General features: G+C 33.9%; 2 protein-coding genes across 2 annotated transcripts; both read left to right on the top strand.

Annotated features, from left to right (window-relative positions):
- Positions 1-510: 510 nt before the first annotated feature.
- On the top strand, positions 511-4,922 carry LOC144556193 (metallopeptidase M24 family protein). The gene is made up of 10 exons (XM_078304699.1): positions 511-652; positions 740-853; positions 1,699-1,783; positions 1,887-2,036; positions 2,140-2,293; positions 2,722-2,937; positions 3,418-3,554; positions 3,635-3,726; positions 4,246-4,428; positions 4,531-4,922. The coding sequence occupies exons 2-10, from the start codon at positions 760-762 to the stop codon at positions 4,593-4,595; spliced, it is 1,176 nt and encodes a 391-aa protein (XP_078160825.1). The 5' UTR covers positions 511-652; positions 740-759; the 3' UTR covers positions 4,596-4,922.
- Positions 4,923-9,792: 4,870 nt separating this feature from the next.
- On the top strand, positions 9,793-12,691 carry LOC144555321 (ran-binding protein 1 homolog a-like). Its single transcript, XM_078303611.1, has 4 exons — positions 9,793-10,059; positions 10,301-10,452; positions 11,652-11,777; positions 12,115-12,691. The coding sequence occupies exons 1-4, from the start codon at positions 9,896-9,898 to the stop codon at positions 12,300-12,302; spliced, it is 630 nt and encodes a 209-aa protein (XP_078159737.1). The 5' UTR covers positions 9,793-9,895; the 3' UTR covers positions 12,303-12,691.
- Positions 12,692-14,663: the final 1,972 nt, after the last annotated feature.

The raw sequence follows: 14,663 nt of genomic DNA, 5'->3' as shown, positions 1-14,663 counted from the left end.
ATTTATTCTCTTTTGCAATCAATAGACAACAATGCATCATATCAGAAGTAAGAAAATATGGAAATACACATAAAAAGCTTCCCGCTAAATGCAAAGCAGAAACACAAAATCTAACAGAAGTGGATCAATTTGAATAAGCAGCAAAGTTTGATAATAAAACTACAAAAGAATAAGCATACTGCATAACAGAAGTGGATCAATCTAAACTCTAAAGTAACCCAGTTTAAGTTCGGATCTGGACCGTCCGAACACGAATATTAAAGGAACCTGTTAACTCTACCTCAGACTGGATTGGTCCGGATTCTGATCGGACGGTCTGGACTTAAACTCAAATTCTGAATCACTTTAGGGTATCCGGACCCACAAATACCTTTTGCATAATCTCAGCCCAATACTTCCTTTCATAGTATAGGCCTAAAAATTTAACAATTTTTTTCCTTTCTCCGGTTGTCCAGCCCATGCTGCGTTCAAACCAGCCCGCAACGGGTTCCCATTGCCGAACTTGCGTGCAATTCACGTGATCCCAGGTCACATCGCGATCATATATAATCCTTAGGAAGCGATGCCCTAATTTCTCTCCTCCGTCCGCTCGCCAAACCCCTTTTAAACCCCATTCCCACCGAAACCCTAGCTGATTAATACCTTTATTAAGGTAACTTCGAATTCGGATTTAGTTCTCATAATTTGCTCTGGTTTGTGCGATTTTCTAATTTGTTGCTACTTTATTTTTTCCGAGTAGTTTCTGTAAGTGGAGCCAGAATGTCTGACGACGAACTGAAAGAGGAGAAGGAGTTGGATCTGACATCCAATGATGTCGTCACCAAGTATAAGTCGGCTGCCGAAATCGTTAACAGTAATATTCTCTGTTAATTTTTCCTCTGATTCTGTTTTTGTCAGTGACCCCATAGGCTCACTGATCTTTAATTCTTGATTGCTGTCTCTAATAGGTAAGCAATTGAGAAACCCTAGGCTCACTTGCTTTGCTTTGCCTGGACTGAACCACAGCAATACTACTATGCTTTGTAAAATAGGAACAGTATGATATCACATTTAGAGTAGTATAGATGAGTGAATCCGGAAAGTAAGAGGAAGTGTATTACAAATTGAGAAATTATAGCTGGTACTATTGTGTTTCTTTTGTGTTTGGATTATTTGTTAATGTGTACATAATTGGCCATAGTCAATTTTTCGGCTCTGAACCTGAGCTAGTCATTTCAATTAATCTACACATATAGGTTACTGTAGTTATCTACCTGGGCTGCCCAAACAAGAATGTTATGGTACATAGAATGCTAAACCTGCACAGAACTAGGAACAGCGGGGTTAGTTAGATTCAGAGCATGTTGAAATGAAATGCTAGTTTTATGGACAAGATGCAATTTGTTGAAAACATTACTGCATCCTTGTGATATTCCCATGCCAAAAGGTGCACTTTGTGGAAATCAAAGTAATTTTTTTTGTAAAGTTTTCAGTTGCTATTTGTATCATTTAATATGTGAAAAATAGATAGGTATAGGATTTGATGGTCAAGGAGATTGATCCAAACTTTTATAATTAAGAAACTTAAGTTTGCATTAGTACTGTGTACCAATATGCATTGCAGATGCCCTTCTAGCACCCTGATTCTACCTACTATATCCAGTTATTTAGCAGTTTTATTATTCTACTAGAAGCTTACATTGTTGTTGTACATGACAGAGGCACTTCAGTTGGTTATTGCTGAGTGCAAGCCTAAGGCAAAGATCGTCGATATCTGTGAGAAGGGAGACAATTTCATTAGAGAGTAATTACCTGTTTTCTGTTCTTTTGTCAGTTTTCATGATGTATATAAGATAGCTTGTCTTATTTCTGGACATATTGAAAGTTATGTGGTTTCAATCCTCCAGACAAACTGGGAATATGTACAAGAATGCGAAAAAGAAGATTGAGAAAGGTGTGGCTTTCCCAACATGCTTATCCGTCAACAACACCGTATGTCATTTCTCTCCACTTGCCACTGATGAAACTGTTCTTGAGGAGAATGATATGGTTAAGATGTAAAGTTCAAATCTTTTTCTTTCTTTATTTTGATCGGTTTTATTTTTTTTCTTCTTCTGAGCGAATGTGAAATGTTTGTTCTACTGCTCTTCCTTTCTGCAGAGATTTGGGGTGCCATATTGATGGTTTTATTGCTGTGGTGGCCCACACGCATGTTATCCAGTCAGGACCTGTAACTGGACGTGCGGCAGATGTAATTGCGGCTGCAAATACTGCAGCTGAGGTTGCTTTAAGGCTTGTTAGGCCTGGAAAAAATGTAAGCAATTCCCAACTCTGCAAGATATATGCTAGGATCTGTTAATAAGCAATTCTTTTAGAACAAGCCTCTATGTATTATTCAGTGTGATTGTGGAAGTTTTCAGATGGAATTAGTTTTTGTGAACAAAATATTTTTACTTAATAGTTGTGTTTGTAATATTTTAGCTTGTTGAAGTTTTGTAGGATGTAAAGGTAGTGGGGTTCATGTTATCTCCGGATGAAGATTATTAAGACCAAGCAACATATTCACTAGTCCATGTGATCCTTTATTTTGTAGTCAAACTGATATGGTTCATGTACCTATTTAACTTCTCCCTCGTCCTATTTACTTTCCAGTTCGACATTTATGATGATAATTTTGATAATGGGTATATATTCATCATTTTTTGCCTTGTTTTAATACAACAAATATGCTTGTTATCACAGAACAAAGATGTGAGCGATGCAATCCAGAAGGTGGCAGCTGCATATGATTGCAAAATAGTGGAAGGTGTTCTGAGCCACCAGCTGAAGCAATTTGTCATAGATGGAAACAAGGCCATTCTAAGTGTCTCCAATCCTGACACCAGAGTTGATGATGCAGAGTTTGAGGAGAATGAGGTCTATTCCATTGATATAGTCACAAGCACTGGAGAAGGGAAGGTAAGTTGTGCTATTATCACAGCTTGTGTTACCTATTGCACCATGTGTTATTTGACATTAATTTGGTTTGCTTGTAAGTATATAGTTAGCCATGAGACAAACTTCTATTGGATATTAAAGCGGATAATCTCTACACTTGTACTCCTGAAAACTTTTTATAATGACTAAAATCTCTGTGTGCTGATTGCTTTTTTCTTTGGTTCATATTCTCAACCAATTTCAACCGGATAAAAAATGCTTGGTAAATGGAGTGAATTTGGTAAGAAGCAGAGGACCAATGAATGTGAATTTGGGTAATTGAGTTAAGAATGAAATGGGATAGGAGCTTTATTTGTCAACTATTTTCTAGCTTTAAGAATCATTAGAAGTTTCTTGTGCGGTGGTTAATATAACCGTGTTACTATTTATTCTCTTGATGCTGTGAGTTTTATGTATGTTTATGTATATGCATATCTAAAATTGAAAACAACATGAATACAGCCAAAGCTGTTAGATGAGAAGCAAACAACAATATACAAAAGGGCAGTGGATAAGAACTACCATTTGAAGATGAAGGCCTCCCGGTTCATTTTTAGTGAGATCAATCAGAAGTTTCCTGTCATGCCTTTTTCTGCCAGGTATGTGTCATGTTATTTTAATATGATTAGAATTTTTTTATCCCAGTGTAAACACTGATTATTGTCATGCTACCTTTAAGGGCATTGGAAGAGAAGCGTGCCAGGCTGGGACTGGTGGAGTGTGTCAACCATGAGCTTCTTCAGCCATACCCTGTACTTCACGAGAAACCAGGTTTGTGTAGTCTTTCAGACTCACATTCTAGTGTCTTGCAGTATTTTATGGTCAAATTCATTTTTTCTTATAGATTTCAACCAAACCAAAGTGTCTCTTTTGCATCCAAGATGCTGGAAGATGTTAGTTTATGTTTTCTCTATGTTTAATTAACTTAATCAGATTGATTGGATGCTGAACCATTTGTCTTTGTAAGTAACAATAACTATTACCAAGAGATAAAAGAGTGAAAAATTTCAAACAAATCGTATTGAAGAAGTCCAATTCTGACTTGTATCACTTTGTTTAGGTTATGGTAAAACAAAGCTATACAGACTCATATTTGAGGTACTCAATTGTAATTACTTAAAAATTGTATCTTTCAGCTGACAAGTAAAACAGTTAGTTTCCAATAAAATAAAACAATTAACTGGCATCTGTGTTATTATGTTTGGATCTGTACTCCAATACTGTGCATGTGTGAAGGCGCACGTGCATATTTGTTTGATGTCAGCTCATTAATAGTGTGACCTATTGCAGGTGACCTAGTGGCTCATATAAAGTTCACAGTATTGTTGATGCCCAATGGATCTGACAGGGTCACATCCCACCCTCTTCAGCAGTTGCAGCCAACCAAGTCTATTGATGACAATGCGGAGATCAAAGCATGGCTTGCCTTGGGTACCAAAACCAAGAAGAAGGGAGGTGGCAAGAAGAAAAAAGGTCCCGATCTTTATGTATCAAATATCCAGAACTTTGCAAAAGATTTACTTTCTTAACATCTATAGTTAACTTTTTTTGTTTTACTTGGTGAATGGTGAACAGGAAAGAAAAGTGAATCAGCTGAGGCAGAGCCGATGGACGAGTCATCGAATGGTGCAACAGCTTGAGAATACGAGGATGTTACAGTTTTGGCAAACCGATTTGCTTGGTGTTAGTCTTTATTAGAGACTCAGCTTCGTGTATTTTGTTTGACAAAACAATTTGGCGAGGAAAGTGTCTATAGCTTCAGCTACAGAATTGATATGTCAGTTTCAGAAAATTTGCTGCTGAAGCCCCTTTTTTATATCTAGTGTACTAATTAAGAGCGTAATTGTTTATTACTTTTTGAATGTTACCTCTCATTTGTTGTTTTTCTTTTCTGTTCCCGGGCTGTAATGTTTGAATTTGCCTGAGACAGTGCGAACTTTAATTCTCCTTGAAAATTGGATGCTGGATATGGGGTTATCAGCCAGGAGATGTTTAACTTCTGTCTCCCGCAAGGCTGCAACAACAGAGTTGCTGTTAAACGTTGATGGTAAAATTGCGGGGTCAAAATCCCAAATATTTTATTCAAAGGCTCCTCAGAACCAAATTGACATCCAAGCCCTCATATTATCAGAAAAAGAAAACTCGCATCCCAGATTGGGGGATGGACATAGATCATTGTAGTGTTATCAAAATAATATGCGCTATACTTTTATAACAAAAGTCCAAATAAGATAATTGCATCTGGTGCCAAACTTCATGTGCCTAAAGTCGAAGGAAATAAATTTTACAAGAAAATCAAAGCGAGATTGATCTCATCACGAAGATATCGCTGGTCTCTCTTAAAAATAAAAACGCTTTTGTTTTGCTGAGTACTAAATGAAAAGGAAGTAAATCTCGTCGGAGATTACTAAACTTTACTATTTGTTATGAATTGATTACTCAATTTTAATTTGTTTTTCATTAGCTATTGAACTTTGTATTTGTTCTGATTAAATTACTTTGTCACTTTTTTCATCCAAAAAATTAACAGAATTTGACGTGGCAGTCCAACTCATCTTATGTTGTAACTTAGATACTATCTACTGACCCTTCTCTTCGCACCTAGATGTCTCCTTCTCCATCCCTCTTCGAGCGTTATAATTCGTATAGGGTTACATTTAAAAATAAAACTTGAAACAATATGAAAGTTTATTGCAAACCACTTGTAGCTGGGGTAAGACGTTCTCGCTTATTAAGAAATATGATCAATAAATTTGTGTGGATATGGATTAGATGTCTTGTTAACTTTTGTTTCTCTGATGTTTAAATTAAGTGTTTTTGACGAGTTCCTCTACACAATCAGAGTTATTTGATATTAAATGGGTCTTTCAGAGTTGCAGCTCATTTTTTTCTCATTTTTTGGAAGTTGCTTTTATAATGGTTATGAGAAAAAAAACAAGAGAGAGGGGGGTTGGGGATGAGAAATATTTTATGTTTCAAAAAAATGTATCCGAGTTATCGATTTCATTAACTTTTTAGATGGCAAAATGACATAGTGATATAATCATAACAAATACAAAATTTAATGGCTAGTGAGAGATAAATTGTGACTATAACAAAGTTTAGTGATTTCCGACAAAATTTAAAAATTGAGTCTCAATTTTAGTGACCAATTCGTGACAAATACATATATGAGTGACGTGTAAGAAAATAAGATATTCTGGAAAAGAAAATTAGAACGTGTATTTTTTTATAATTTAGAGCTCAATTTTTTATTTTCATACAAGAGTTGAGTCTCTTCTCCTAATATCTGTTTCTCTTACAATTTTAGGTCCCTTTTGCAATTACAAAACTATTACTGGTACGCATGAAAACGTATCAGAAATTATTCAACACGTATTAACCCATACCAACAATTAATTAAATTAGATACAAATATTTAATATGCACGTTATAAAGCGATACAGATATTCATTTTGACAAAGAAGATACAAACATGAATAATTATTCATATTTTTATTTTTCTGAATATATAATATTTGGATAGTGAGATATATAATTTGTAATTTAAAATTTATTATAAAGATAAAACTTGTTCACCACTATAATTACATACACGGATACATGTACAGATAATTATTTATATGTATTTTTCAAAAATAAAATATTAAAATAGCAAGAATATAATGCGTAATTTAAAATTATTACAAAAAAAAAGTTGTTTCACCGTTATAATTGGTTATAATTAGATACATGATATAAATTTTAATTTTGTTGTAATATTTAATACCTGCTTATAGGTATTACAAAAATTACTTCATAATAATTTAATCCATTGTATATTGTTTGCAAGTTTTATTTTTATATCCTAATTCGTATTCATAAAAATTAAAATGGATATACATTTTCATCCCCAATAGGAGGGACATACAAATATACGATTATAAGTAGCAATTATATATATTGTAATATTCTCAGATATTGAATGAATCCGAAAATCCGATAAATGAAAGTGAAGCAAAAGTGTAAACTAAAAGATAGAGATATAATATTTTCTCAAGAGTGAGTCTATGGTACTATGCATATTACGATTTGTTACCGTGCTACGGCTCTATATTCGAGTTTTTGAAATCCTAACGGTCGATCCGAACAATTTATCTTGTTCTCCATATTAATATGTGTTTGGAGACCAAATTTTACATTTTTTGAAATTTTTTTACTATTTTTTTACTATTTGTTTAGATTTATTGAAAATCACTGTTTTTGGATGGTCCAGAATTTTCAGATCAAGTGATTTTCTAAATATCTAAAAAAATAGTAAAAATTTTTGAAAAAATGTAAAATTTGGTCTCCAAACACATATTAATATGAAGAACAAGATGAACGGTTCGGATCGACCGTTAGAATTTGAAAAATCGAATATAGAGCTGTAGCACGGTAACAACCCGTGATATGCATAGTACCATAGACTCACTCTTTTCTCAATTACCTGAGCGCCAACCCCGTAGGGCTGCAAACGAATCGAACCGAATCCAACCTATCCCCTTCCTCAATTTGAGTTTGAGTTTGAATAAGATTCGAACTGAATTTGTTTGATTTATTTTAGAACGAATTTCAATCGAATGAATTGATTGTGACTTTTGAGAAAGGGGAGGTAGCACAATTGGCTAGGAAAATGTTCTAGAGTCGTTATACCCAAAGGTCGAGAGTTCGATTCCCCCTCACGAACCTTGGTAGCTACTACCAAGTTTAAAAAAAAAAGAATTGATTGTGATTTTTTTCGAATCGAATTGAAGTCAATCGAATCACAAACTACGGATTTTTTTGGTAGCCACTAGTATTTTATGCATTAGTTTTTTTCATGCGGGACAAAATTCACGCAGTTTCCTTTTATCTTTATCTTTCATGAATTATGAGCCAGTTCAAAATTCCCTTACTCTTTACGTTGCTAGATTAATTAAAATCACGGCATAGATGTAGTTAAAATGGAACTTATTTCCATTATTAATTTGTTATGCCGTTGAAATATTTTTCTATTATAAGTTATCGTTATATTAACAATTTTGAGTTTTGATATAAATTTGGTTTGTGTATTATTAAAGATTGATGGTTGAAGCCATTATTTGTATTATTTGAGATTCGGATTTAAATAATTTACGAACTAATTTCGAACTATATTCAGTTTGAGTTTGAATTTGAATAAAATTCTAACTGAACTGATTTGATTTATTCAAAATAAATTAATTTCAAATCAAATTAATTACGAACTTTTTTCGAATCAAACTCAAATAGAATCACGAAGTACAAACTTTTTGTGTAGTCACACGTCAACGCGACAAAAAATTACCATCTTATTGAATTGTTGAATACTGTATAGACATGCTCTCAGGCGATCAGGTCTCATGCTCGCTTAGTCGCATTAAATCCTTCGCGTTCGGTTTACGCTATTTTGGTTTTTAAGCGTGAAAGATGGAGGATCGTGTTTCCTAAACGGATCTAAATGATCCGTATTGAATGAATATTAACCAGTGATAAGGGAACCCGAGGAACTAGGAATTGGTATTCTCTGCATTAACTCAAAAGGATTCCTTTTGAGTTAATGAATTTTGATTATCTGATCTGTTTTAAGATTCGTACAGACTAAATCTGTATTAATATTAAAGGGCTCTCTATATCATAAGCATGAGTTGGATTGATTCTATTTAAAATCAGACGGTTGAGATTTATTAACTCAAAAGATTCATTTTTGAGTTAATGTAGAAGATACGCATTCAAGAACTAGCGGTGTAAACGATCGGATACAGATCAGACAATGGTCAAACTGTATCCTTATACGTTATATTTTTGCGGATACGAATACAAATATAGATAGTCTCAAATACGAATACGGATAAGATATTAAACGGATACATATACGGATCGAATATCGGACGGACACGAATACAAATTTAAATATAATTTAGATAATTAAAAATAATTTACTAATATACATGATAGTAAAGAATAACATTTAAATATAATTTTTTATTCATAAATCAGATCTAATATTTTTCATAATAAATTTATTGGTTACAAAATATATATTATATTATTAAAACACTAGTCAATAATAAATTTTTTTTTTTAAAAACCTTCGCAGAAGGTGCGAAGTCGTGAGGGGGAATCAAACTCTCGACTTTTGGGTACAACAACTCTAGGACTTTTTCCTAGCCAATTGTGCTACCTTCCCTTTCATTAGTCAATAATAATGTTATAGTGTTATATTATTCATCATAACATATACATACACATTTTAATAAATCATTAGTATGTATATACAATTTAATAAATTAATTTAAAAATATAATACATTTGTTGTGATTTAGGGATATAAACAATCGAATACAGATAGTTAATATCCATATCGTATCATTATTTGTTATAATTTTTTGAATACGGATGAATCAGATAATTTATGTAATTTTTCAGATACGAATCAGGATGAAATCGATAATATCCGATCTGTTTACACTCCTACCAGGAAGAATCCGTATCCTCTGTAGTATTGTAGAGGATCACCCTCACTTTACGGTTTGAGATTAAATCTCAACCGGTTTAAGATTCGGGTCGCAATAGAGGCAGTATTTTTGAGCTTTGAGATTTGTGCCAAGTTAAAAGAACGGTCCGGATCCACCAATTAGGGAATCATTGTAAAAGATTCCCTTGCGGTACCCTACTGGATCCGAATTCTACCAGGAACCCACAAGCTACAAGGCTACAAGCCTATAACGAAGCGGGTTATTAGGTACCCGAATCCATAAGCCAAACCTAGTTTACGCCGACTAAATTCGAGCCTTGCAATGTTACATAAACCCTACTTTTCTAATTCTCGAACCATCTAAGCATTTGTCAGATTAATTTTGTCCACTGCGCAGCCTCTCTTCTCTCTTATTCTTCCGTCGTTTTTCTCTCGGCAACACCCATGGCGAGCAACGAACCCGAGAAAAGTGTCCGCGAGGAAGAGGAGACTGCGGCCGCTGCCGCTGGAGAGGAGGAAGACACCGGGGCCGAGTTTGCTCCGATCGTCAGACTCGAGGAGGTCGCCGTCACTACTGGAGAGGAAGATGAAGATGCTCTTATCGATTTGTATGTTCTCACTTTACTTTTGGCGTTTTTTTCTCGATTGACTAGTTTCTAGGGTTTCAATTCAACAACAATTTAGCGGCCGATCTATTTTTTTAGGCTCGATCTTGATCTCAATACCTGTATAGATCGCTTTTTAGGGAACAGACCTATGACTTGATCTGATTTGTCTTCTTATTCGTTAATAATTTTTTTTTTTTTTGTATCTTACTTTCTTTGATCTGATCTGAACATTTGATTTCAGGAAGGCGAAGCTCTATAGGTATGATAAGGATGGGAACCAGTGGAAAGAGAGGGGAACCGGAACTGTGAAATTATTGAAGCACAAAGAGACTGGCAAGGTCCGTTTAGTCATGCGCCAGAACAAGACTCTGAAGATCTGTGCCAATCATCTAGGTTGGTTGTTTGCTTTCTTTAGTTTAGTTTCTAGTCGTTTCATCCAGTCCTATATATTATCTAATCTGATCTAATTTAAAATTCAGTTTTTTTTTAATGGAAATTCTGTTTTCCTAACAAAAAGTGGCACCATGGCACCACTTGTTTCAAAGGAACACCATTCCTGCACCCCATTATTATGACAACTCTACCCCTCTCCATATATAAAATAAATAAGTGCATAAAATGCATCTGAATTGCAACCTTACAACTCTGCATCGCACCTATTACAACAGCATACACCATAAAATAAATAAATTCATAAAATGCATCTAAGTTGCAACCTTACAACTCAGCATCGCACCTATTACAACAGCACACACCAGACAAAATGCCATCAACCTTTTTTTCCTAACAAAACGAAAGACATATGTAGGAAGGGGGCATCGCCTGTCTCAGCTTGAAGGGTAGTATCTTTGAGCATCAGATGCACTAGCAATAGGCTGTACAGGTTCTCTTAGTGATCAATTTTAATCCAAACAAATTTTGCCTAATTAACCTGAGCAATGAAAATCTATTATCTATATCTCCCATAAACAAATAAGACCCAAACTTTCTAGAGTTGGGCCATAAAACAAAAAGCACACAGTATTAAAACCATCACACTAGCAACCAATCTAATATCAACCTCTTACGTAAGCAGATCATATCCAAATATTGGAGTCAGTCCCAAGAAATAAACAACCCACAGTACTAAAATCAATTACCAACTAAGAGGTGCATTACTATCGGTAGGAATCACAAAATTCATTCAATCATTAATTATTTTTTTCTACTAAACACAAAACACGTCTCACTTACATCAGTGCTATACTGCTATCTTAGTTTTGTATCCTATCCCTCTGAGAGCAGATCTTACAATTATTAGAATGGAGATAGCTTATTTGAGAATGAATTGGAAAACCTGCAAATATACAACTCCACCCCTCAGCAATCTCAAAATAGAATGCGTGCATCTTTGTGCCAGTATTGGGAACCTAAAACTTCTTTCCAGCTTGAAACAGTACTAGCTGCGTGTATTTCCCAGATCTAGTTAAAATTATCATATCCTTGTCCACTTGTTCTGTATATACCTACATCCGGTGGCATTAACTCCAAAAATTCTTTAAATGGAATGGCATTGAAAATGATCCTTGTAATAATATGTTCATTGTTTGTAGTTACTGCTGCAACTAAGATGCAAGAGCATGTGGGGAATGAGAAGTCTTGTGTCTGGCATGCTACAGATTTCTCTGATGGAGAACTGAAGGATGAGATGTTTTGTATACGATTTGCCTCTATTGAAAGTAAGTTCAATCCCTTTCTCAATATCTTTTATTTTTTATTATTTAGGATGTTTATAGCCCTTAAGTGCTGTTGCTTCTGGAAACATTCCATTTTAAATAGACATCTCCAGAACTATTAAATATAATTTATCTATATAAAGTAAATTTGGCATTGATTTGTTCCCTGCTGTGAATCTCACGGATTTAAATTATTGCAATACCTTTAGTTGTCTGAGGCTGCCTTCATCTGTGAATTGCACTCTTATCTTATCTAATCAGAATTTGGTAGATACACTATTTTGTTGGATTTTTGGTAGCAGGATGTATAAATAAATAAACTTATTTTGTATTTTGCCAGATTGCAAGACTTTCAAGGAGAAGGTTGAGGAGATAGCTGAATCAGTTAGGAGGAGTGATGCAACAGAAGAAAACAAAGAAGCCTCAGACACTGTTGGTCTCCTGGATAAGTTGACTGTTTCTGAGACAACAACGGAGGCAACCCTGAGCAAAGAAGCAGAGTCGAAAGAAGATACATCCTCGGCTTGAGTCTTTTCCAATGGATTTTCTATACCTGAAGTAGCATGTTTCGTGTGTTTTAGTCCGACGAACTTGCATTGGTCCTTTTTCCATTTAAAGAAAAAAGTACTGCATGGTTATTTTAAGTCAGGCACGGATTGTCTTCGGACTAAAATGCTGTTTTGGTATGTTGGGGCCTCTTGAGGTTTTTGGGTCTTGAGTTTGCTCTTTAGTCTTGTTGGTGAACGTGTACAAGGGCTTGTGTTTTCATGGTACGGTAAGATTGGATGGTGATATGCATTTTATTTATGTCTATTTTGATATTTCTTTCTGGTTTTATTTGGTAGTTAATTTCTTTGGGACTTAGTATGTTCATTTTGTTTGTTAAAAGTTTGCAATATTAGTTTGTTTGTCTTGTCTTCTGTTGTGAGCTTTGAATAGTTGATATTTTGTCATAGGAACGGAGGCCACCTCCCTATTTAAGAACAAGTTTCAATTGTGTACTAGCAAAAATTTGGCTTGTAATAACGTTTCTTGTTTCTGGGGTATTTTTTCTAGGAGAATTGTTTTATTTCGGGAGCCAATTCCTTAATTTCGCCTGTTCAGAACTTCTGAACTCTATTTATCCTCGTTCCTCTTTGCACCTAGAAAGAGTGCATTTGTAGGGGTGAGAAATTTCGCAGGCACTTTGCCACCTAGCTGTCTGTCGGCAGTGCTGGCAGCTCTACCTCATTCCAATGGATCTGGGACTGCGAGTGACTGCCGTTGCCCCCTGCTCCAAGGATGACATGTAGATAGTAAATTGCAAAAGTGCGGTTTGTTGGACACGTGCCCGCACGCAGACGTCTCTATTCTTATATTAATTACATGTCTTTGATATGCCAAAAGTTCTGATTAAAGAATAAAATTTCAGATCGAATATTAGCTCTCTAATTAAATAGTTTATATGTTGTCAACTGTTCTGGTTAAAAAATAAAATTTCAATATCAATTCTCTAATTAAATAGTCTGTAACTTTTTTATTATATTTTATTTTTTTTACATTTATAATTCTAAATTTATTTAGACACGTACTTGTTACATGCAAATTGTATTATTTTTTTGAATGGTCATGATTTTTTTTTTTTCACTTTTTAAATGTTATCTAATAAATTTTTGAATTGATTGATAATTGATTGGTCATGTCTTCATTTCTTTTTATTTTATTTTTTATTTTTTATACAAGGAATACTATTTGTCATTTAATATGTCATTTGGTATGAATTTTTTGCAAGAAAATGTCAAAAAGATTAAAAAAAAATGTATATCATTTAAGAATGTTATTTGTTATCTAGTTAATTTTTTTTATGAGAATATGTTATTTTGTATGAGATTGTTTTGTTCTTTTATAATATATCTCCGTTGCAACGCACGAACACAATACTAGTATTTTCTTAAACATACTGCGTCATGATGTGTTCATGTTGTATCCTTAGTCATGTCCTAACTTTTTTCTAATATCGACACATCTTAATACGTCATGTCTAGACACAAACACAACACAGACAGATTCACAACATGACACGTCTTTCCTATTTTTTAGACATTTTTTCATATTATTTTTTTCAATTTTTTTTACCACTTGCAAATACTCTCTCAAATTATACTAAAACATAAAAAATACTACAAAACATTTTATAAAAACGGAAAACTTACTGAAATTGTAATTTAATTTATTAGATTTTCTGAATATCTTTTCAGATTTTTGAAACACTAGTACAAATTTTTAAAATAAAAAATTATCAAATTCTAAAAACAACAAAAAGAAAAACTGGCATGGCACGTTGAAACACCCTTTACTAAGCCGTGCCGTGTTGTTCATCTCTGATACTATGCATCACAACACGTCTAGAAATTTCGACATATTGGTACAACATTCACAACATGACACGTCTAACTTTCCTATTTTTTAGACATTTTTTTCATATTTTTTTTTTTCAATTTTTTTACCACTTGCAAATACTCTCTCAAATTATACTAAAACATAAAAATATTACAAAACATTTTATAAAAACGTAAAACTTACTGAAATTGTAATTTAATTTATTTGATTTTCTGAATATCTTTTGTGATTTTTGAAACACTAGTACAAATTTTAAAATAAAAAATTACCAAATTCTAAAAAAAATGAAAAGAAAAACCGGCATGGCACATTGAAACACCTTTCACTATGCCGTATTGTTCATCTCTTATACTATGCATCACGGCACGCCTTAAAATTTCGACGTATTGGTACAACACAGTACATGTTCCGGGCACGTCGGAAAATAACACGACACAGCTTCAACACTACTAGAAGTAAGCCTCGCGTTGCTTCAGCAAAATGAAACCAATTTACAGAAGGAAAAAAAAA

Source organism: Carex rostrata, chromosome 6 (genome assembly GCF_964058835.1).
Source record: "Carex rostrata chromosome 6, lpCarRost1.2, whole genome shotgun sequence".
In the NCBI taxonomy this organism is placed as follows: Eukaryota; Viridiplantae; Streptophyta; class Magnoliopsida; order Poales; family Cyperaceae; genus Carex; species Carex rostrata.
This window is presented reverse-complemented; position numbering and strand designations above follow the sequence as displayed.

What these genes read in the sequence shown, in the direction of transcription:
- LOC144555321 (XM_078303611.1), top strand. Translation starts at nt 9,896, where the DNA reads ATGGCGAGCAACGAACCCGAGAAAAGTGTCCGCGAGGAAGAGGAGACT. An exon ending in GAAGATGCTCTTATCGATTT is followed by an intron (nt 10,060 to 10,300) that starts GTATGTTCTCAC and finishes ATTTGATTTCAG; the next exon opens with GAAGGCGAAGCTCTATAGGT. An exon ending in GATCTGTGCCAATCATCTAG is followed by an intron (nt 10,453 to 11,651) that starts GTTGGTTGTTTG and finishes CATTGTTTGTAG; the next exon opens with TTACTGCTGCAACTAAGATG.
- LOC144556193 (XM_078304699.1), top strand. Translation starts at nt 760, where the DNA reads ATGTCTGACGACGAACTGAAAGAGGAGAAGGAGTTGGATCTGACATCC. An exon ending in GAGAATGATATGGTTAAGAT is followed by an intron (nt 2,037 to 2,139) that starts GTAAAGTTCAAA and finishes TCCTTTCTGCAG; the next exon opens with AGATTTGGGGTGCCATATTG. An exon ending in GTCATGCCTTTTTCTGCCAG is followed by an intron (nt 3,555 to 3,634) that starts GTATGTGTCATG and finishes GCTACCTTTAAG; the next exon opens with GGCATTGGAAGAGAAGCGTG.